General features: G+C 44.3%; 1 protein-coding gene across 1 annotated transcript in view; it reads right to left on the minus strand.

The window, feature by feature from the left end:
• Nucleotides 1-13,090: 13,090 nt before the first annotated feature.
• MEDAG (mesenteric estrogen dependent adipogenesis) overlaps nucleotides 13,091-24,721 on the minus strand; it is a 128,309-nt gene continuing 116,678 nt past the window's right edge. Inside the window, exon 5 of the mRNA XM_069202184.1 lies at nucleotides 13,091-17,874. Coding sequence (XP_069058285.1) covers nucleotides 17,753-17,874 — 122 coding nt within the window. The 3' untranslated portion in view covers nucleotides 13,091-17,752. The remainder of the gene's footprint in view (nucleotides 17,875-24,721) is intronic.

A 24,721-nucleotide genomic window follows, 5' to 3' on the forward strand; every position in this document is an offset into this window, starting at 1 on the left:
CAAGCTAACCATGATGGAACGGAGGCCAGGGGCAAGAGCCACGCAGGCCCAGTGAACAGAGGACTTTGATCCTGGTCGCAACAGCAAGATGCAGGGTGCAGGCGAGCAATGTGTCAAGAGATGCATCTGTGTTGGGTCCGCAGTCGAGGTGATGCATTGATTTTCTTCATGCAGTGTTGGCGATGTGTCATTTCCAAAGATAAAGGGGCAAGCCGAGATGCTTTTGTCCCAAAGCGTGATGCGCAGGGTTTCTCCGTACAGTTGAGGGGATGCTTTGATCTCTCCATGTTGCTGCAACAGTGATGCGTGGTTCTGAGCATCAGGCTCTCAAGGTGATGCATTGATTCTGAGAGGGATGTGCCAGTTCTACTCCTGCAACAGGATTGATGCGCCGGTTCTGATCCAAGCAGACTGGAGATGCGTCTATTTCTCTGGTGCAAATATCTAGACCCACCTCCAGTGAACCAGGTACAGGAGCAGGGGTAGAGATTTTGATATCCTGAAGCAACAGGAGGCAAGTCAACACTTGGGGATCACTTGGGGTGCAAGGCAGAGCCCAGCTCTCCCTAAGCAGGGTCAGAGAGCAGCAGGCAGCAGGACAGCATAGCGGAAAAGCAGTCCTTCCAGGTAAGCACTACAGCAGAGTAACAGTCCTTAATACAACACAGCAGTTCTTCTGACAGAGTCCAGTTGTAGGCCCAGAAGTATCTGATTTGGTGGGATCGGAGACCCAGTACTTATATCTAATTGTGCCTTTGAAGTGGGGGTGACTTCAAAGAAGGGTCTTTGAAGTGCACAGAGGTCTTTTCTTCCTAGCCCTGGCTCCAGACAATCAGTATGGGGTTATCAGCTCATTGTGTGGGGACAGCCATTGCCTATTCAGGTGTAAGTGTCAGCCCCTCCCACCCTTCTTGACCAGGAAGAGTCATCAGAATGCAGATGAGCGTTGAGACACACCTAATCTTCCTCTGATTGTGGCTGTTTAGAAGGAATACACAAAGTGTAGCTGCCATCCACGCCAGACGTTTATTGAAGATAAGGCTGCAGGCACACAGAACTGTCAGTGGCATTACTAAGATAGTAATGTTAAATCCGACTTTACCAGTAAAGAGGATTTATCATTACCATTCCAATGTTATGAAAAATGATGTAGCTATTGTGAGAAACTGGTATCTTGTTGCAGTTCCCCTCTCCCCCCACTTTTTGCCTGGTTTCTGAGTGCAACATGGACTGGAGTGCACTTGGATCCTGTTAATCAGGTTCCCAGTGCCAGTGTTCTTTCCCTAAAACATTGTAAAAGTGATTGGATACACCGTTAGCTACCACTATAAGTCCCTGGTAAAAGGTACTTAGGTACCCAGGGCATGGGGTACTATGAGTAAGCCCCTGAGGGTAGCAGCACTGACTCTGCCATCCTCAAGGGCTATGCATCCAGATGCACCCTGCACTGCCATGACAGGCTGAGTCTCCTGGTGCAAACCTAAAATACAAACACTACATGGCACACTCCCTGTGTGCCCTGTCCACCCTACACTGCATATATTATGGGTAGGTCACCCCTCTAGCAGGCCTTCCAGCCCTAAGGCAGGGTGCACCATACTATATGTGAGGGCATAATTGCATGAGCAATATGCTTCCACTGTGTCCTTGCCAAACCTGGGACATAGTGAGTGAACAGAGCAGCCATTTTAAGATATGTGCTGGACACTGGTCAATACAAGTTTACCAGCTACATAATGGCAACTCTGAACCCTGAGTTGTATGGTATCAAATAACTCAGAATGATGAATCCAAACTGGTACCAATACTAGATGTATTATAAATTGTACCCAGGGGTCACCTTAGAGGTGCCCCTGCACAAATTAACTATCCTGGCATGGTTGCTGACTGGTTCCAGCAAGCCTGCCACATCCATACAGCCAATACACAAACCCTGGGGGAGAGCCCTGTCTCTCTGGTTTGTGAAACAATACCCTTCCTGGGTGGAGGAGGTAACAGCCCCTCCCTCAGGAATGTGCACTGTGCTGGCAGTGAGCTTCAAAGGGCTACTGCCCGTGAAACTCGACCCCCAGGCCTGATGCTAGCAGCAGATGGCCTCCCCTTTGCAGACCCCCACTTCTGGAGGGAGCAAAGGCAGGAAACCACACAAAGGCTAGGGGGGAGTAGCCTCACTGAGCATGCACCAACCCTATAGGCTTAAAGGCGAAGTTGACCCTTCATTTCATTTTCCTCCATGTTGGATGGCAGGAAAATAGCCAATATGGTTTAGGGAAGTGACCCTTCCCACAGGAAGTGGTCACTGAAGTGGGTGTAGCCACCCAAGGATAAGTGTCCCATTGGACACTACCAGGTTCCCCCTAAAACGCCCACTAAATTCAGTACTTAGTGGGCTCCCCTAGACCACGAGTTCAGATTTGAAATGGATTTGAAAAAACAAAGAAGACCAGCACCAAAAGAAGACCACAGCAAGAGAACTGAGGACCTACTGCACAAGAAAAGGCACCAAACCCTGCCTGCTGCACCCAGAACCCGAAAGTCACCGCTGCGCAGGAGCTGGACTCTGGACCGACCACAAGAAACCCAGGGGACCTCCAAGCTTCAATAATCATCCCAGATCTCCCTTCTGAGTGGAGGTACCACTGAAAAACCAAGCAAGAACCAACAAACTGGTGAGGGTCACTTCACCAAGCGGGCAATATCTAGCTGGACCTGATGACACACCGAGACCAGAATTTATAAAAATACTTCAGACTGTTATATAAATTTTATGACCAAGATCTTTCAACTACGTTAAGTACTTTTCAAGTTATGGCTTTTTGAGCCCTCAAAGAGACTCACCTCCTGCTCCAAAGGACTCCGTTGCACAGAACTCCTGGATCTCCAACTTGCCCTGCACCTGGCTGCCCTGGGCTTTGCATCACAGGATCTGCTGTGTGCCCCAGATCCCCAACCCCTTGCGACCTCAACAGCCCTGGGGGACCCCAAGGCACCATCTTTAAACCAGCTCCTTTTCCAAGTGGCCCCTATAGGTGGCCCTGTACCTGTGCCAAGAACCTCTCCAACGCTGCTTCCGCTGGAACCGGAAGCCGCCCAAGACTCACCAGCTGGCACAGTGTGGCAACTGTGTGATTTTTAATGCATTTTTAATGGTGAATGTGCATTGATTCCAATGGTGCGTAATTACGCACAGAAAGACTAACTTTACTAAAACTTCAAAAAGTCATAACTTGAAAAGTACTTAACGTATTTGAAAGATCTTGGTCATAAAATGTATATAAAAGTATGAAGTATTTTTATAAATTCTGTTCTTAAGTTATTCATTGAGTGTGTGTGGTGCATGATTGGATTTGTGAATACAGCAAATGCTTAACGCATCTCCTGGATTAGCCTAACTGCTCGACCAGCTACCTTAAAAATTGGAGCATTAGGTGGTCAAATTTTTACCTCTGAAAATCAACGTGTGGTTGCCCGGACCGTCTGCATAGTGTACTCGATTTTGTACACTACATAGAGGGCCAGCCCCCAAAAGTTACTTCTTCTCAATCAGGAATTAAAGCTTAAAAGTGTAATAAGGAATTCCCAATGTTAATCTATGAAAGGCTTAAACCTCACAGTACTGAAAAATAAATGTAGGTGTTTTCACTACCAGGACATGCAAAACTTAAGAGTACATGCCCTACCTTTTACTTACACAGCACTCTGCCCTGTGGGCTTCCTAGGCCAACCATAGGGGTGACTTAAGTGTAATAAAAGGGGAGTTTAAAGCTTAGCAAAGTCTTTTAAATGCCAAATCGAAGTGGCAGTAAAACTGCTCACACAATCTCTGCAGTGGCAGGCCTTAGACATGTTTAAAGGGTTACTTGTGCTGGTGGCACAAGCAGTGCTGCAGGCCCACTAGTAGTATTTAAAGAACAGGGCCTGGTATATGGTTTATCACTTTACAAGGGACTTACAAATAAAAAACACATGTCATTTGTGGATACACCAATATTGCCATGCTTAGGGAAGAAGCACATGCACTTTAGCACTAGTCAGCAGTGGTAACATGTTTAGAGTCCTAAGGGCAACAAAAAGATTCAGAAAAAAAGATGAGGCAAGTAATTAAAAGGTTTGAGGGGAGACCATCCTAAGGCTGACAGAGGTCTTATCAGTAAGGCAGAAAAACCTGAATATCCGCATTGATGTGGGCTACCCTAAAGTCCATACTCTGTAGAGTGATGGACAACCTAAACAATTTTGGATTCTGCTCCGTCAATTGCATAAGCAACCTGGTGGGCCTGTGGTGAGTCTGAATCAGGAAGTGGGTGCTGAACAGGTATGGCCTCACCTTCTTCAGTGTCCAGACCACAGCAACATCTTCTCTTTCTATAGGACTCCACATTTGTTTCCTTGGGAGCAACCTCCTAGACATGAAGGCTACAGGTTAGTCTAGGCCCTCTTCATTACGTTGTGAAAGTACTGCCCCTATGCCTTGCTCTGAGGCATCTCTCTGAATGATAAACTCTTTGGAAAACTCAGGGGCCTTGAGCACAGGGGCTGTGAACATAGCCACCTTAAGGGAGTCAAATGCTTTTTGGAATATCTCTGTCTAAATCAAATTTCTGGGCTGCTTCTAGAAGTCAGCTTTGTCAAGGGGGCAACAATGGTGCCATATCCCTTGACAAACCTCCTATCATACCAAGTGAGGTCCAAGAATGTTGTGACCTCAGTCTGCGTTTTGGGGGCGAGGGGGCTTCCAGCCCATTATAGTTTCTATCTTGGCCTGGAGGGGCTGCACCTTACCCCTGCCCACCAGGTGTCCCATGTACACCACACACCCCTGCCCTATCTGGCACTTACTTACCTTAATAGTCAGGCCTGCCTGTTGCAGAGCCTGACGCACTTCCACAAGGTAAAAAGGTGGTCCATCCAGGTTCTACAGGAGACAGCTATTTCATCCAGATAGGCAGCACTCTAGGCCTCCATACCAACAAGGACCTGGCTCACCAATCCCTGGAAAGTGACATGGGCATTTTCGAGTCCAAATGGCATCACCCTAAACTGATAGTGACCTTCTGAAGTGGAGAAGGGTGACATATCCTTTGCTCCTTCTGCTGGTAGGGTGATCTGCCAGTACAATGATGTAAGATCAAAAGTACTTAAGTACTAGACAGCCCCTAACCTGTCAATAAGCTCCTCTGCCGGGGGATGGGATGAGCATCTATTTTTAGCCCTCTATAATTCACCTAGAACTGGAATTCAGGAGTGGTGCCTGTTGGGCAGCTTTTGGTACCAGAACCACAGGACTGGACCAGGGGCTACTGGAGGGTTCTAGCACCCCTACTCCAGCATTTTGGAATCCTCTTCCTTAATGCTGACCCTCACCTTGTCAGACAACCAGTAGGATTTGTTTTTTGATAGGAAGGTTGTCTCCTGTGTCCACATCATGGGCACACAGCTGGGTAATCCCAGGCGTTAGGGAGAACAGTGAGGCACACTGCCTCAACACTTGGTGGCAGCCGCTCTGCTGTTCAGGAGTCAGACCGGGGGAAAGGATTACTCCCTCCACAGACTCAGCTTTCTCCTTGGAGGCTAAGAGGTCAGGGAGAGGTTCACTCCCCTCTTCCTCTTCTCCATCTGTCACCAACAGCATGGTGAGCGTAGACCTCTTGAAGTGAGGTTTGAGGCTGTTTATATGGAGCACCCTGTGGGGGTGCCTAGGGGTCTTGAAGTCCACCAGGCAGATGGCATCACCCTTCTTTTCAAGCACCTCAAAGGGCCCAGGTGAGAGGTCCTGGAGGGCCCTGGGCTCCTCAAGCTCCATCACCCACACTGTCTGCCTCGGTTGCAATTCCACAGTGGTAGAATTCTAGTCGTACCACTGCTTCATCACTTCCTGCGTGGCTTCTAAGTTGCCTTAAGCTTGCTTCCACAATGTAGCCATTGGGCTTCCGAGTGCCAGCATGCAGCTCGCTGCATCCTAGGGAATCTTCCTGGAGGCTTGCTCCCAGCCTTCTTTCACCAAACTCAGAGGTCCTCTTACATGGTGCCCATACAGAAGATCAAAGGGGCTAAAGCCTACTCCTTTCTGTGGTACCTCCCTGTAGGCAAAGAGAATGCATGGCAAGGGGACATCCCACGTATGCCTCAAGAAGGCCTTTAACCATGTTCTGCAGGATCTTGAACCTTTCAACAAACCCATTGGTTTGTGGATGGTAAGAGGTGGAGAACTGGTAGGTTACCCCACACTCATTCCATATTGACTGCACATAGGCAGACATGAAGTTGTTGCCTCTGTCAGACACCTCTTCCTTGGGGAATCCCACTCAGGTAAAAATCCCCATCAGAGCCTTTGCCACTGCAGGTGCAGTCGTGGTCATCAGAGGGATTGCCTATGGGTACCTAGTGGCATGATGCAACTGAACCCGGATAAAACTTGCCTGAAGCAGTCTGGGGATCCATAGGTCCAACAACATTGATGCCCACTCTCTTAAATGGTGTGCCAATGATATACAAGGGATTAAGGGGGACCTCTGTCCTGTCTTCCCACTGGTCTGGCAGGTTACACAAGTCCTACAGAGCGCATCTGAGGTATACTTGATCTTGGGCCAATAAAAGTGGGTGACAAGCCTTGCAAAGTTATTTTCCTGGCCCAGGTGTCCTGCCAGGGGAATGTTGTCAGCCATCTCTAGTACGAAGGCCCTGTACTATTGGCGGACTACTGGAGCCCTTGATGTCCCATGCACAGGAGCCTTAGGCTCACTGTAAAGGAGGTTGTCCTCCCGGTAAATGTGGTGACTGTAGGAAGCTGGTTCTTTATATAGTATATCAAAATGTGATATACTGTGCAAAGAGTCTATGGGTTCCCTTACTAGTGGACAGGAGCTTGCTCTAGCAATCCCAAGGTGCTATGTTAGGGGGGAATGGGGTTGAGCACCCCTAGGCTTATCAGAGAGGAGTGTTAGGCAACAGCAAATACACACACAGTCAATAATTGGTGCACACGACTAAATAAGGAGATCCATACCAAATTACAAAAATAACATGTATCTATATATATTTAAGCACCAGAATCAATACGATCAAGTAAGTATGTTTTGCAAGAGAAATACTCTCATGTTTTAAAAGTCGTTAGTGCATTTTTCAGAGGCGGCAAAGTTATCCTATGGAGGAAAAACAAATACTGCATACAGGTATAGTACAGCGATTTACTGGACCAATCTCCTGGACTTTAGGTAAGCATGGGGCGAGGTTCAAGGCAGCACCAACAGGTTACCTTGGGCGGCATTTGGGCAGCCGGGTGCAGAAGTGCTTTTCAGCATCTGGTGCGCAATGTTAACCTATAGGGAAAAAAATCATGTACTGCATTAGGGGCACTTCACTGCGACTTACAAAACCAATCTCTTGGACTTAAAGTAAGTATAGGGCTTTGGTCCAAAGCCACACCAAAGGTCCCACCGGGCAGCACTGGGGCAGCTGGGTGAAGAGGTGCAATACAGCGCTGGGTGCCCAATGTAAGTCAATAGGTATTGGTCTGGTTAAATAGAGGCTGCAGTTTTGGACTGCGAGGCCAGTCGGGCTACACCCTCAAGTGGGCTCAGCTCCCACAAGGCTCAGGGACGTGGGGACACCTTAGGTCCTCTTCTTCATGGGCCAGGGCGATGGGTGCAGAGGTGTTGGATATCACCTGCTCTGGGGACACCAGCTGACTCCTTACCATAGTTCTGCTGGTAGCTGTGCCCCTCAGAGCCTCAACACCTTGTCCGTTGATGGTGACCCATTACCTATACTTTGTAGTAGTAGAGAGCACATGGATCCTAGGAGCCATCTCACTGTCACTCAGGGTAAACTCACTAAACTCCCCCCAATTAACTGGGACAAACTCCTCCCCCAGCACTACACTCACCACCTCTGGGACCTTTCCTCCAGTGGGAGGTTGTGCTCTTTTTGGACACTTGGGATCCCCCTTTTAGTGCTCATACTCATCACACTCATAGCACGTGGGAGTTGTGGGCTGCTCACCTCACTAAACTCTCCCTCCAGTAACTGAGACAAACTCTGCCCTCAGCACTACACTTTGCACCCCTGGGACCTTTCCTCCTGTGGGAAGTAGTATCTTTTTGGACACTCAGAATCCATCTTGTAGTGTCTACATCTGAAGCACTTGTAACACTTGGGAGTTTTGGGCTGCTGACTTTTATCAGGGTAGTTTTTCTTCTGGTGGCCAGATTGGGAATGAAGACCAAACCCTCTCCCCTCTGAGTTGTTTTGGGGGCCTTTAGAGAACTCAGGGCCTGATAATGATCTTGGCGGACGGGTTACTCCATCACAGACATGACGGAGATCTCGTCCGCCAAATTACAATTCCATTATATCCTATGGAACTCAAAAATACTGCGGATGGAATATCTGTCACATTTGTGATGGAGTATTTCATTCGTCAAGATCGTAATCAGGCCCTCTGTCTTTTTATCAGCCCCCCTCTTTTTTCTGGTGGGAAGCCTGACCACCCTTTTGGGATCCCTCCCCAGATACCATCTTGGACACTCTGGTGCTGACCCAGATGTCTGCCTCCTCAGCAAGTTTCCTGGTGTCAGTAAGCTTGCTATCAACCAGGTGTTGGCGCAGCACTTTAAGGCAAAGATGATCCTTGTTTCCTTCAAAATTAAGTTGTATAGCCCTTGTTAGACTTTTCATTCTTGGCGTGGTCACCCTTAACTTTTTGCCTCTGTTTCCCAGGTTGTTGATGTGTGTTGGACTCTGATTTTGCTGTTTTTGTTACTCTGGGTACATTACCACTGCTAACCAGTGCTAAAGTGCAAGTGCTCCTTTACAAAATGAATATGCAATTGGCTTATCCATGATAGGCATATTTGATTTATTAATAAGTCCCTAGTAAAGTGCACTAGAGGTGCCAGGGCCTGTGAATCAAATGCTACTAGTGGGCCTGCAGCACGGGTTGTGCCACCCACATAAGTAGCTCTGTAATCATGTCTCAGACCTGCCATTGCAGTGTCTGTTGGTGCAGTTTTAACTGTAAATTCGACTTCCATTTTCTTACATGTCAGACACCCCTAAGCTAGGCCCTAGGTAGCCCCAAGGGCAGGGCGCAACTAAAGTGTTTTATATGTCCTGACAGTGAAATATTGCTAAATTTGTTTTTCACTGTTGCAAGGCCTGTCCCTCTCATAGGTCAACATGGGGGCTACCTTTAAATCTGATTAAAGTGTAGATTCCCCTTGGGAGCGGATGGACATGTGGATTTTGAGGTCTCTGAGCTCACAATTTAAAAATACATGTTTTAGTAAAGTTGATTTTAAGATTGTGTGTTTGAAAATCCCACTTTTAGAAAGTGAGCATTTTCTTGCTTACGCCATTTCTGTGACTCTGCCTGTTTGTGGATTCCCTGTCTGAGTCAGTTTGACAGTTGGGCTGGTTGCACCTCACACTAGACAGTGACACAAATGGAGCTGGGGTGTAGCCTGCATATCCTGATGAGCCAGCTGGGAGGGAGGGGAGGAGTGGTCACTCACACCTGAAAGGGCTGCGCCTGCCCTCACACAATGCAGCCTCCAACGCCCTAGTGAGTGTCTGGGGCCTGGCCTGGGCAAGGCAGGATTTCACATTCAAAAAAGACTTTACTTTGAAGTAGGCCTACTGCAAAGGAGTAACTGGGTACAAGAAGGGCACCCAAAACCACAGACTTTAGAACACTTCTGGAAACCAAGAGGACCTCTGCCTGGAGAAGAGCTGAAGAGCTGAGGAAGAAGAGCTGCCCTGCCTGTGACTGTGCTTTGTGGAGCTATCCTGCAGTTGCTGCTTCTGCCAGAGTAAGAGGGCAAAGACTGGACTTTGTGTGCCTTCCATCTTGAGAAGATCTCCAAGGGCTTGATTTAGAGCTTGCCTCCTGTTTGAAGTCTCAGGGACAGCAAAAACTCCTCTCTGCCAGCACCTGGAGTCTCTGGAGAGACTCCTACTCTGCCCTGTGGTGCCCATCAGTTCCTGGGACCCTGAAAGGAGAAGCTGGAAGAAAATCCATGCACAGAGCGCTGTGCGGAGAAAAGATCGACCAGACTCCGATCTGCGGCTAGGAAATTGACGTGCCGCCGGCTTCGTGGCTGAAAATCGACCCTTGGAGCTGGAGAAATGACACGCAGCATCACTGATGGAGGCTGGGAGATCGCAACCCCGGCTGCGTGGTTTTCGGATCAACGTGCAGCTGGATTTCCGACGCAAACACTGCTGGGCGTGTAAAAACAATGCAAGGCCTGCCAAGACCCGAGAGTGCTGACCGGATCGACGCATCGCTTTCCTGCGGAGAGAAGAAACAATGCGCTCCGACGAAAGGAGAAACAATGCAAGGTCTTGCTCCGTGAATGAAATTGAGGCATCGCAAGCCCTTTTTGCACATACTTGCCCCTGCAGGGTTATTTTTGACGCACCCAAGCTACATTTTCACGCTAACAGTGTTAGTGTGTGTTTAAAACTACATGAAGACTCTTTTTGCTTTTTAATTGATAACTCAACTTGTGTATTGTGGATTTTTGTCGTTTTGGTCTTGATTTGTTTAGATAAATATTCTCTATTTTTCTATACCTGTGTTATGTCATTTTGTAGTGTTTTCATTAAGTTACTGTGTGTGTTGGTACAAATACTTTACACCTAACAATCTGAAGTTAAGCCTACTGCTCGTGCCAAGCTACCAAGCGGGTAAGCAGGGTTTAGCTGAGGGTGATTCTCTTTAACCCTGACTAGAGTGAGGGTCGTTGCTTGGACAGGGGGTAACCTGACTGCCAACCAAAGACCCCATTTCTAACAGCCCTGTATAATCTTCAGCTTTGCTGCCCCTCTCCCAGCCCTTCAGTGTGTTGCTAGCATAGTCTAAGCAGTCTACCAAGCTCTGATTTGCATTCTTGTGACTGGACCTGAACCTCTGTCTGTATTCTTCAGGTGTCGGCCCAAACTTGTTGTCTAGTGTGGTCTTCATAGCAGTGTAGCATGTCTGGTCAACCACGTCTAGTGTGAGAAGTGTATCCCTCCCCACCGTCGGCATGTACCTCCATAGACTACCACCCCAGAACTCCTCTTGTACCTTGTGCACTCTTAGAGTCACTTCATAGGCTGCAAACCAGTTGTCTATGTCCACCCACACCACATAGCTGGTGTTAGACCTGACATCCTTAGGGTGGTACCCCTGTCTTTACCTCCTGTTTGGTTGCTGTATCTTTTTGTTGGCCCTAGGACTCTGAGCACTTTACCACTGCTAATTAGTGCATGTGCTACTTCCCTAAAACCTGGTAATATTGGCATATTTAATTTACCTGTAAGTCCCTTGTTGGGTGATATGCCACATACCCAGGGAATGTAAATTAAATGTTACTTGTGGGCCTGCAGCACTGATTGCGATTGCACCTCTCTTCAGTAACCCTGCAAACTCGTCTCAGGGAATAATTACTTTTAGGATTTTTTCATTACTAGGACATAAGAACAGTTAATGGTACATGTCCTACCTCTTGCTTGCATGGCACCCTTCCCTATGGGCTACCTAGGGCCTACCTTAGGGGCGACTTATATATAAGAAAAGGGAAGTTTCTGGTCTGGCAAGGGGTTTTAGATGCCAAGTCGAAGAGGCAGTCCGACTGCACACATAGGCTCTACAGTGGCAGGTACGAGACATGCTTAAAGGGGCTACATAAGTGGGGTGCACAAACAGTTCTGCAGGCTCACTAGTAGCATTTAATTTACGGGCCCTGAGTATATGTTATTCCACTGTATAAGGGACTTACCTGCCACTGTAGAGCCTATGTGTGCAGTCTGACTGCCTCTTCGACTTGGCATCTACAAGTTCTATGCAGTAGTCCCCAGCTGACTCACCAAAAGACTTCAGACCATCCAGATAGTAGAAGCCAGACTGGTCCTCAACCTCCCACTCTCTTCTCAAGTCACACCACACAAAAAGGGTCTATACTGGCTCCCTATATATAAGTGTGCACAGTTCAAACCTCTCATCCATACATACAGAACACTTCATAAGACAGGTTCAGCCTACCTGAACAGCTGTGTGCTGTTCCACCAACCCACCAGGCGACTCTGCTTAGGCAGACTCTCACTAACATACATGCCACACGTGTGCAAAAGCAGATCAGTAGGATGTGCCTTCTCATACAGCACCCCTAAAGCATATGATGCCCTCCCACACCACATTAAAAGCTGAGGACCAGGTACTTCAAGTAAGGGCCCCTGAGGCCGGCCCCACACACCTGCTACGTGACAGGATACCCTCAAGGGTGATTAGGCACTATAAAAATCAACATAACCTAATATAACAACGCACTGCATCTCTCAGTAGAGAGTAATCCTGTTTATAAAAACAACACTTTACTTAAAAGACTTAGGGCCTGATTACAAGTCTGGCAGTCACAAGACCACCAGATTCACGGTGGCGGTCGGACGGCTGTGGCGGTCCAACCTCCTCATTACAAGTTTGGCAGCCAGACTGCCAACCAACCACCGCCGCCAACCCATCAGGATCTTAGATCCTGGCCGAGACGGTGGTTGGTTGGGAGTCTGGCCGCCAAACTTGTAATGAGGAGGTTGGAATTCATCGCCGCCCTGCTGATTACAACCTTGTTCTCCGCCAGCCTTTTCATGGCAGTTTCCCCACCATGAAAAGGCTGGTGGAGAACAAGTGCAGGGGGCCACTGCACTACCCATGCCCATTGCAGACAGTGTGCATTCTGAGGCAGCTGAGTGCTATCTAGTAGCACTGTTCCTGCCGGTCTCCCTGGCAGAAACACACTATTTCAAGGTTTCCCCTGGTCAGACCATCAGAAAACTTGTAATAGGGTGGGGGGACGCCACTGTCATGGCGGTGGCGTCCTCCCTGCGAGTTTTTTGTCCCGTGTTTGGACCGCCAAATTCATAATCAGGCCCTTAATTTGTTTCCTAAATAAGAAGCGTGGAAAAGTATCCATCTTCCAAAGGCACAAATGGAAACATGAAGCATATGCTTTATTGATCATATGCTCCCCTGAAAATAATTTCCACTATTCTAAATGGTTACAAGACTGCCTACCAATATCAAAGAACATACATCAACTGGAACAAGGTATTATGATAACCTCCCATTATTTATTATATCTCAAATAAGCAACAAACCATATAGCTGACCTAGGTACACAATGAATTAATACAATGGCTAGTGTGAGCACGTTATGGTTGCCTATTACATGCCACATAAAGATACAGCAATAATGTTTGTACACATAAGATGATACAGAGTTTCACCTTATTTTGACATATCCATTGAAGTGATCACTGAAATACATTTTGTCCTCTAGATATCTTTTGAAAGGGATCTTCATCAGGGTGATGATGACCTTAGTAGGAAAGGGTACTCTGTCAGAAATTGTAAGTCAATGAAGCCCAGTTAATTGGGAACAATTAGTCAAAAACATAGAGAGGTACACAAACATCAATGTTGAAAACACCTGCAGACTGGCTTAAAGATGCCTATAATGGACCTGAAAAGGACAAAGATGACATTAATGAAAAAAGGGTCCCAAGCATGAGGCATCACCTATAAAACTTTATATGAACAATATCTATATCGGTGTTGCACAAAAAGAAAGGGGCATATTAACAAGCCCCTATCACCACTGGAGCGTACTTTTCTGCAGCCCACATAGAAAGAGCAAAATGCCAGACATGATTGATTGTGTGTGGGAAGGTGGTCCGTTCCTGCACATAAACCATTTCAAAATGACGCTTTGGCACTTCTGTGTGTGCTGCATTCTGCAGCACACACAGAAGTGCCAAATCACCATTAGTGATTGTTTATGTGCAGGAAGGCACACCTTCCTGCACATAAACAATAACACCCCTAAATGCAGAAATCCTTGCACAATGGTGCAAGGATATCTGCGTTGTCGCTGGCAGCTAAATTTAGCTCCAGCGCAAGGGGCAACACATGGGTGCGCCACATTCCAATAAATACGGCGAATCCATGTGTTGTGAAAATGATAGAGCGCAGCGCTGCCAATTTTGACGCAGCGTCACACTCTCTCATTTTCCTATAAATATGGGCCAAAGTGTCTGAAAATCAATAGAAAAAGAACAAAAAGCCTTGGCACAACTTAAACATCTAGAAGAGAGTAATGACTCATCAGACTTTGGCAAGGCTATCTCCCAAATGTTTTACACCATAATCAGCATCAAATTGTATATGCCATACAATGTGCATGTGTCAAAGAAAAATGTGTATTTACAGCAAAGCTTAGTTTAGACGGTCACTTTGAGGGCATGTATATAATTAGTGTCATATACATTAAAGTGCTTGTAGAAATAAATCAGTTATGGTCCACGAAATCCAGGGTGAATCCACCACAGGAACAGTCGTACCTATGTCTGGGAGGAATTTGAATAACGCTGGACTAATTGGAGTAATGTCAGTAATTTCATGGTACTCTTTGGTGCAGAATTACCAATAATTACACCATTACTCCTCCTCTCATAACTAAGAGTAATTTGGAAGAAAAATCCTAATGCAAGAGCACATTTAGCAAGCCCCAGCGGCTGCTGGTGCTCGCTATTTGCATTCTGCTGCATTTAGCACTGCTTCTTAGCACAAAATGCATCCTCGCATCCTTTTTGGATGTGAGGGTGCATCTTGTGCTAAGAAAATAGCGCTAAAGTCGGCAGTAAGGTAGGGGAAATTCCTAACCCAAGAGCATATTTAGCGAACATGAGCGGCTATCCATTCTCGCTATTCATATTCTGTTGCATTTAACACTATTCCTTAGCACAATATGCATCTTTGTGTCCTTTTTGGATACAAGGGGGCATTTCTGCACTAATAAAAAGTGCTAAACACAGAATTACTCTTCTCACATAATTCAAGAGTTATATTGTGGAATTTTTTGGTAATTCGGCAAGATTACACTACACTGAATTATGCGAGTTACGCTCACCCCTAGTAGTACCAAAAAATTGTAGGTGTCCCAAAAGAGTGCTCAAGGAAAATGCCAATGTGGTATCCACTATACTTAACTGGTGCAAATTTTTTTTTAACCATTATGCTATTGCACTCACATGCAGGTCTAGATCTTGATGCAATGTCTGTGTTCTGTCTAAGTTTTTTTTGTGGATGTTGGACTCTTTTTAAGCATCACAGAATGTATTACTGTGACCACACATCTACTTTGACAGAGTACACACTGGGTAATCGTATAATATGATACACCATTGTCCTCAATGGAATCTGGTGACATCATAAACCATTAGTGTGAAGGCTGAGTGCTCTGGAAATGTACCAGAACCCCGATGTGGCAATGCCGCATATGTTGGCACTATTACATGTTATCCGTTTTTTATATTTCATGTTTATTGTGGGTAATTACCTCGAAAACCATGTTTTCTTTAAAGTACTTCTAACAATAGCACATACTGGAATTAGAATATTTAGGTTTTCTTTAAGTTTCATGCATAAATTATTAATGCAACAACGAACAATGTTGAGAGCCTGCAGATCTCTGCAATTATGTGGCTACAGCTTTTGCCAAATAATTATGAATTTACTGCATTTGCCTGATAATTTGCAAATTTCAAAAAAAATATTGCTTTCGAGTTAGAATGGGTGCAAATGATACTGCCAGAGAATGTGCCAGATAATTAGCATTGTCACCACATAATTTAGATAACATTGCCACATAATTTTCTCCTCCATACTGTGTAATCCTAGTATTGTAGCAACACTGACCATGGTAAAGCTTTACAGCAGAGGTTGGGGGCTTTCATCATGATGATGAAACCCATATTTCACGGGGAACCATGACATATTTTCCATATTTCACAGTTTCCTGTGAAATAAAACGTTTTTATATCACTAAAAGCACCCATAGATACATGATTTATGTGTGTGTGAATACACACACACATATACATACACACAAACACTTGTATATACATATATATGTGGTTTCAAGATATAGACCTTCAAATGTGCTAACATGATGGTGCATTTTTTTTTTTTTGGGAGCAACATGGGTCATGCAGCTCGTAATTGGCATGGATGCATTAGCGAACACGTTATTCAACTCTATCCAACTAAAGTTGTATCCATGACACTGCTACTTAGTACTAACCAATATTTGATACATCTTACTTAAAGAACAAAACACAGTAAAGGGAGTAAAATGCCCTGGAAAAACAGCTGATCATCACCAATTACGAGTAGCTAGTCCTAGCACAAACTTCAAAAATGCAACTGCAAACATTCCCAGTTAGCACAAAGGGCCTACATTTACCCTAAATGCAAATGTTAGGGAACAGTAACTTATACGGCAGGCAACATACAGCAATGTAATAATTAATTGCTTTTGAACAGTAGAAATACATACAAACAGGAGTAGGTAGCAGGTATACGAGTAGGAAGTTAGCACTTTGTATAGGAATAACTACACCGTCCATAGTATAACATAATGTAATTACGGTTTACATACATTGTATATATTTGTCCTAAACTCTTCATTCAGCTAAGCAGTCTATCAACAGTACCTATATATATTTGTGTGCAGTGTTGCATTAGGAGTTTACTCATAGATACCATATCAGTGGACAAAATAGTAATGTTACATTACTATGATTGCTTGTAACTTTAATTATTTAATATTAATGATAGGTTTTGATGAGATTAAACAGTGGCTAAATCAGTGCACCCAAAAGAGCTTCTATTTCCATGCACTGCTTCCATTATTTGTGTTAGATTAACACCAATGGCGTTCATGAGCCCATTCACTCTACACGTATCTTATTGTTTTGATGGAGAGTTGAATAGCAGCACTATTAAGTAAAGATAGATTTCTTTGGTCTTTGTTGGATGCACAGAAAGGGATTTGTAGGCAGGAAGGCCAAAAATCAAATGATATTCACTGTATCTGGCTACAAACGTGAACCGTAGGCTCTGCTTTAGAGTCAGGGACCAATACTGGCATAGAGGGTAGACATATAATACACCTCTTTAGAACACTTTCCCCTTAAACAAGTCTTTGTATAGCCAACTTAAAACATGTTTTATAAAAATGATATCACTCACGGCCCATAGCACCATGACCTTCTTACCCAGCAAAATGAATGACTGAGTGGTCATAGCTTGTACCTAGATGCCACCTCCTGCTTCTTGCATTAGATCTAGTGGCTACATGCAATAATTTGTTATTCGACTGGTCAAAATCCAGCAAGCCAAACATAGGATGTGGGCAGACTTGAAATGGGAAGTACTAACTTTCTGGGAAGATATAATAAGTGGAAGTAATCCAATCACTAATACTGGATGCACTTAACATGCACCTTATAAAGCGACCAATGTTAATTTAAACTCTGCATTTTTAGTTACGCTTTCCAGTTTCTTGAACACAGTGGAAAATGTGACTAGAAGAACATGCTAACCATGCATGAGTTGCACTCAATGAAGAGTTCTTTGTTTGACTTTATGCTTTAAAATCCTCTTAGATTCATCTCTTGTGTGGATGGTAGTCAAAACAGTTTAGCTGCATGCGTTATACTTGTTCCCCCTACTAATAGATTAGAACTATGCCATTAAATGTACAAGGGTCAAAATTGGGTTATTGGTGGACTACGTCTTAATTAAAAGTCTTTAGCAAATGACCGCTCAGCATCTCCTTTCTTCCCCCAGCACAAACAGGATTTGCTTGGCACAAAACTGCCAAAGTTATTGTTTATTCTGTTCATTTCTTCAGATCCAGATCTGATGTCTCTACGAAGAGTCGGAAACGAGTGGAAGGTTGTCAGCAAACTCAGCAACTTGTTGTCTCGGAAAATCCTCAGGATTTGCTAAAGACGATCTGTGTGATTCAAAAGCACCGTCGTCCATTGAGCCTGGAAAATCACAACACAAATATTAGGATAGTAGACAGACACCCACATTATCATTGTTGTGAGTCACAAACATGACACGTACAAAACATATATACGAGAAATACATATTTTTGGATCGGAACATCATGCATCTATTGATATGTATAATTATAGTGCTATAGAATTTAAGTACAATACTTTTTTTATAAAACTTTATTTAAGCTTTGAGGTATAGAGATGATATAAATTATACATTTCTTCAATTTACAATCATGATATACCAGACTCTCAATAGTGGCAATAAAACATAACCCCAACCTAACTAGTTACAGTCTTGCCTAATAAGTTCTGATGTTGCCACACTTTACTAGCTAGGATGCCCTTTAATTTGTTACAACTCCAGATATTTTCTGAGGGATGAGGCAACTTCCATGCCCTCTTAGTTGATTATGCAGAAGAGTCATCTGGCTGCCTTGGCTTCCAACTCATCTCTCCATCAGCTGATGTGGTCTTTGAAGGTAACTATAGCGAGACTAGAATTCCTGATCACGTTGACATCCTCTACTCATGACCATCTCAGTAAATGCGGAAGAGGGATATGCCAATATCAGTAAGAATGTTTTCATGGAGTTAAATTAGCACTTCCCTTGCTGTATAGCATAATTCCACCTTCAACATCGAAATCAATGATTTTTCCAGCTGGCACTACCTTCAAAAGGCCTAGTTTCCAGATAATGTTTAGCACAGGTGGATGGATACTCTTCTATCTATACAGCTATCAGTGTGTGCAAGTATAGCAGGGTATAAGCTGTAGCTTTTTAATACAGTCTCTGATTTCTTTATAATCAGCGACGTGTAACACAATCAGTCACCAATCATAAAGAAACAACATAAGAATTCAACTGTAATAAGTTATTACAGTTGAGTCCTGATGTCACAATACCTGCTGCCAGAGCCACAAGCTGATGGGAAAGGCAGGTCAGGTCATGGAGCCTAATCCAAGCAGCCGTTTAAAGATAGAAAAGCAACACTTTGATTTTCATTCTTCTGCTCTGTTTTTCTAGCTGTTCTTTGACAAGAAGAAAGGACATATGTACGGCAAAATGTTTATTTTTGCACTGCTTTGGTAATCATAGAAAAGTTAGAATATTTCTGCATATTTCTACTGCAGCTTTATTCTTTAAAAGATTAACTTGTATTAAACGGCTTCTAATATCTCTTTGAAGAACATATCTAACAGCTTTTTTTAATCGTTTAATTTAGCACAAGATATTCTATTGTTATTCTTCATATTTGCAAACATGGTCTCTCTTTTTCATGAAAGAGATAGGCACCAAGGATTTAAGTGGGTTTTGGGAAAGGTGATGGTGTGACTATCTATTTTATGGAATAAAGTTCCCCCTGCTGTACATAAGGCTATTACAAGTCTCCTCGGAGTTCCATAACCTTATAAAGGAACTACGCTTTTGGCTTCATTCCTCTGTATGGTCATGGAACTCCTCAGTGACTTGCAATATCCTTATTGTTGGAAATGGGGTCTTTGGTTGACAGTCAGGTTACCCCCTGTTCAAGCAAGGACCCTCACTCTAGTCAGGGTAAAAGAGAATCACCCTCAGCTAACCCCTGCTTACCCCCTTGGTAGCTTGGCAGAGCAGTAGGCTTAACCTCAGAGTGCTAGGTGTAAAGTATTTGTACCAACACACACAGCAACTTAATGAAAAACACTACAAAATGACAACACCAAGTTTAAAAAAATAGGAAATATTTATCTAAACAAAACAAGACCAAAACGACAAAAATCCAACATACACAAGTCAAGTTATGAATTTTTAGACATTAAACTAAAAAATAGCGCTTAGAAACAAAAATGCTTCAATGAGATGTTAATACGGCGTCGTGACGGAGTCGGTCCCAACAAGCCGACACCAGCGGTGCCGGACACGGAGTCGTGTAGACCCCCAAGTACAGTACCTTTGGTGAAGAGTGAAAACAAGCTGATGCGCGAAGTCGGGGATCGCGGCGTCTGTGCGAAACGTTGAATCCGTGCACTTCGAGCGGCGTCGGTCACGATGTGGTGCGGCGACTTCCACGGAGTCGCGGAATTCAGCGGGGCTGCTGCGGCATTGGGCCTGCGAAGAGCGTCGCGTTCCAGCGAAGGTCACAGCGTCGGGTGCAGGCGGCGTCACCGGATTCAGCAGCGGCGTCGGTCCGGAGTCGTCCGAAGTCGATTTCCTTGGATTTCCACCAGCTTTCCTTTCAAGGGCCCAGGGATTGGATAGGTCACCACTTGTCAGAGCAGGAGTCTCTCCAGAGACTCCAGGTGCTGGCAGAGAGAAGTTTTTGCTGTCCCTGAGACTTCAAACAACAGGATGCAAGCTCTAAATCAAGCCCTTGGAGATTTCTTCACAAGATGGAAGGCACACAAAGTCCAGTCTTTGCCCTATTACTCTGGCAGAAGCAGCGCTGCAGGAAAGCTCCACAAAGCACAGTCACAGGCAGGGCAGCACTTCTTCCTCAGCTATCAGCTCTTCTCCAGGCAGAGGTTCCTCTTGGTTCCAGAAGTGTTTCTCAAGTCTGTAGATTTGGGTGCCCTTCTTATACCCATTTTAGTCTTTGAAGTCACCTTTCTTCAAAGGGGGCTCACACCTACTTGTGAAATCCTGCCTTGCCCAGGCAAGGCCTCAGACACACACCAGGGGGTTGGAGCCGGCATTGTCAGAGGCAGGCACAGTCCTTTCAGATGAGAGTGACCCCTCCACCCCTCCTTCCTAGCAGAGATGGCTAATCAGGAAATGCAGGTTACACCCCAGCCCCCTTTGTGTCACTGTCTAGTGCGAGGTGAAAAACAACCCAACTGTCAAACTGACCCAGACAGGGAATCCACAAACAAGGCAGAGTCACAGAATGGTTTAAGCAAGAAAATGCTCACTTTCTAAAAGTGGCATTTTCAAACGCACAATCATAAAATCAACTTTACTAAAATATGTATTTTTTAATTGTGAGTTCACGGACCCCAAACTCCACATGTCCATCTACTCTCTAGGGGAATCTACACTTTAATCATATTTAAAGGTAGCCCCCATGTTATCCTATGAGAGAGACAGGCCTTGCAACAGTGAAAAACGAAGTTGGCAGTATTTCACTGTCAGGACAAATAAACCACATTACTATATGTCCTACCTTATCCATACACTGCACCCTGCCCTTGGGGCTACCTAGGGCCTACCTTAGGGGTGCCTTACATGTAAGAAAAGGGAAGGTTTAGGCCTGGCAAGTGGGTACACTTGCCAAGTCGAATTTACAGTGTAGAAATACACTTACAGACACTGCAGTGGCAGGTCTGAGACATGATTACAGGGTTACTTGTGTGGGTGGCACAACCAGTGCTGCAGGCCCACTAGTAACATTTGATTTACAGGCCCTGGGCACCTCTAGTGTGCTTTACTAGGGACTTAACAGTAAAACAAATATGCCAATCATGGAGAACCAATTACGTACACATTTTAAACAGGAGCACTTGCACTTTAGTACTGGTTAGCAGTGGTAAAGTGCCCAGAGTAACAAAAACAGTCAAATCAGAGTCCAGCACCCATCAACAACCTGGGAAACAGAGGCAAAAAGTTAAGGGAGACCACACCAAGGATGAAAAGTCTAACACTTATAATATACAATAATGTCCCATATCTTAAAGTAAATCTCAAAGACAGGTAAGTGACCACAATCACAAAGTAAGCTGGTATGATCTGTTCTCTAAATAACTGTATATCTTCAGTGATGAACATCTCATGAGATCTGTTACTTACCAAAATACAATTTATTTCATTGATGAATTGCTGCTACCATATTGTAAGATTATATTAAAATAGAGAGAACAGTAGTGGCAGTAAGTTAGAAACATTTTACAATACAAGCCTCTAATACGCTTATGCCGTTATGCTCACTAACCAGATCCTCTTTCAAGCACTCAATCCTATGGTACAAAATCAATGTCAGTGAGTCTATGACCCTTCATGTCATTTAAAGAAAATCAGGCTATAATTTGCCATTCCTTTATGAATTTCACAACCTTGCCCAGCACCTTAAACCCATAGCCAAAAGTGTACTTTGCCTTGGTGACTTAAACATCTGGGTAGATGACAAGAAAAAAGAAAAAGCAATGAAACTTGTTGAGAATTATTAAAGTTTGAGCAAATCATTGACAGCCCTAGGCACGGAGCTGGTCACACAATGGACCCTCTCTTCACATTGAAACAAGGCAAACTATGTATACAGCATCTTTCCTGCTGTCACCACCAGCTGATCTGAGCCGACACACATTCACAAGTTCCCATAATCAGTTCTGTACCAAACACAATTCAGATGAGGACCCTGGAAAAAGCAACCATGCCTGCATTGCAAAAGCACTCCAAAACGTCCGTACTCCCACTTGATTTACAGTCCTCTCTAATCAATGGTTACTGAATCTTCATGCAAATGGCACATCTGATACCGCAGTAAAAAAGGAGTATGGTTTACAATTCATTTACCAGTTGATTGAATCAGTCTACATCTTGCATCTCTGACATTCACGGATGACAGCTGGAGTAGAGATGGCACAAATGCAAACCTCACAATGGAAAGGCATGATATATAAAAGATCCAGTAAAACATACTACACAAACCATTTATTTTATTGCATTATGTTCGAAATCTTTCACAATTTTATAGCCTAGGTTCTGGAAAAATATGAATCAGACTCTGAGAACCTTCTGGATTCATTGAGTGCTATAACTGTGAAATACCGGGATACAAATGCCTGAACATGCCATGGCAATCCCCTGCTAAAAACTTCCACAGCAGTTCTCCGAGAACCTAACCAACTATCAACTGATCTGAAACCTTCCATTCCTAAGATCATCGAGTGAGGGTTGGTCTACAATTTCAGGAACTACTGGGCACCAACCATCTAATTCACAAACTTCAAACAGAGTTTACTCAGCACCAGGAGAATTTGATTTTTCAACTGTGCCCAGAACAGATGAAACTACTCACCCAACAATAGGAAAAGGTTTGGATCTCTCTACCTACAGTTGGTTTGATCAAGCTTTCCAAGTTGACTTGAGCTAAGATGGTTGGATTTAGAAAGATTACATGCTTCTGTTTTGTGTCTCACAAACATATCATACTGCAGTAACTTAGCAAAAGTGCCTTCATTTGTGATTTTAATGAGCTTTGGAAAGGGCACTACCTCTCCAATCTACAAGCTTTCACTTGTGGAAGAGGACCTCACTCTGTTTGTTTTTCCTCTAATGTTTCATGATGAAAAAAGACTATGGGGGTTATTACAACTTTGGAGGCGGTGTTAATCCGTCCCAAATATGACAGATATACCACCAGCCATATTACGAGTCCCATAGGATATAATGGACTCGTAATACGGCTGGTGGTATATCCGTCACTTTTGGGACGGATTAACACCTCCTCCAAAGTTGTAATAACCCCCTATGTCTCTGTTTGCCTTTCCCTACTACTGTATAAGAACTGCAAAAATGACAGAACCCCCAGCAGCTTTTAACTCTCTGCCATCCTGCAGACCAATACCCACACAGCATTATTCAAAATGGAGGCAGTGGAGCAAATGTGGATTGCATATGCTCCTTCCTACAGTGAGACGCCTTGAGGCATGATGGCTGCTTGAATGCCACCACAGAGCATGCTTTGATGACCACAGCACCATTCCTAAAGAAGGAACACAATTGTGTACAAGGCTTTGTTAGCCCACATCCTGACCATGGTAATGATTTGAGCCTCTCTTTGCAGGTCATTCGGCAGAACATCTCCCACCGTTTTCAAGCCTTTCTGTAGGGTACAAATAACTCTGAGGGCAAATATTTTCATGACACTTCTCATAAGGATTTTTTTCTTCTTGCCTATTTAAATTTACCATGAAAACAATGAAGGCTGGGCAGAAAGAATAGCATAACAACACTAGAGATGTTGCAATGTGGGGGCAAATGGCTGAAAAATGTGTTCAGAGAAAATGTGATGTGCTTGTTCTGCCTTTTTCATAGTGAACGTATTGCTCTTGGTGGCCCTGCTGCCCTCCATTTTTAATTCTGATTCTTCTCAGTTCACCCACTTTAAACTCCTGGTTACGAGCCTCCGAATCGTATTCACTCAAGATTCAAAATGAATTACCCACTCAAGGATGGTAGGCAAAACCAAATTCTAAACTCGATCATCACAGGGACACAATAAGATTAAGTTGATGGTCACCATGCACAACACAAAAACAAAACACTTCCTACAAAGGCCACATTTCCAGTCTACACCCTACTGTCCATTCAATATTTCATTACTACTCCTCAGAACTCCTGACGTTTAACCTCATTGCGAAATCTGTGCAGTAAAATGCACTATTTGGCCCTGTTGTTTTCCAAACCTCCTTGAGAGGAGGTGCTCCACTCCAAAACCCTATGACAGGTGTTTGGGTTTCCTCACTAAACTCGTTTGGTTTAATTCAAGAAAGATATTTACTCTCCAACACTTTAAAAATTTAGCAGCTGCTAATCCATATAGAAAACTCTAGTTTGAAGGACCTCACTCCAGGTCATTGCGGACACAATCTCAAGCACTGAACTTTTCACCTGCAAATCGATGTAGCCACGTGTTTTAGTCTGATCAGTCCAATGGAAGGAAAACAAGACCACAACACCTACAGTGTATTAGGCTCTCACAGGAAAGTCTAGGGCTCAATACAACCTCTGCAATGGTAGTCAGCATAATTTGACTGCCAGCGAGAACATTATGAGCTCCTAAAATTGAAAGATCTAGGGCAAGGGACGTCCTTATTTTTTTCAGCGAAGAAAATATTTTGACAGTTGACACT

Source organism: Pleurodeles waltl, chromosome 8 (genome assembly GCF_031143425.1).
Source record: "Pleurodeles waltl isolate 20211129_DDA chromosome 8, aPleWal1.hap1.20221129, whole genome shotgun sequence".
In the NCBI taxonomy this organism is placed as follows: domain Eukaryota; kingdom Metazoa; phylum Chordata; class Amphibia; order Caudata; family Salamandridae; genus Pleurodeles; species Pleurodeles waltl.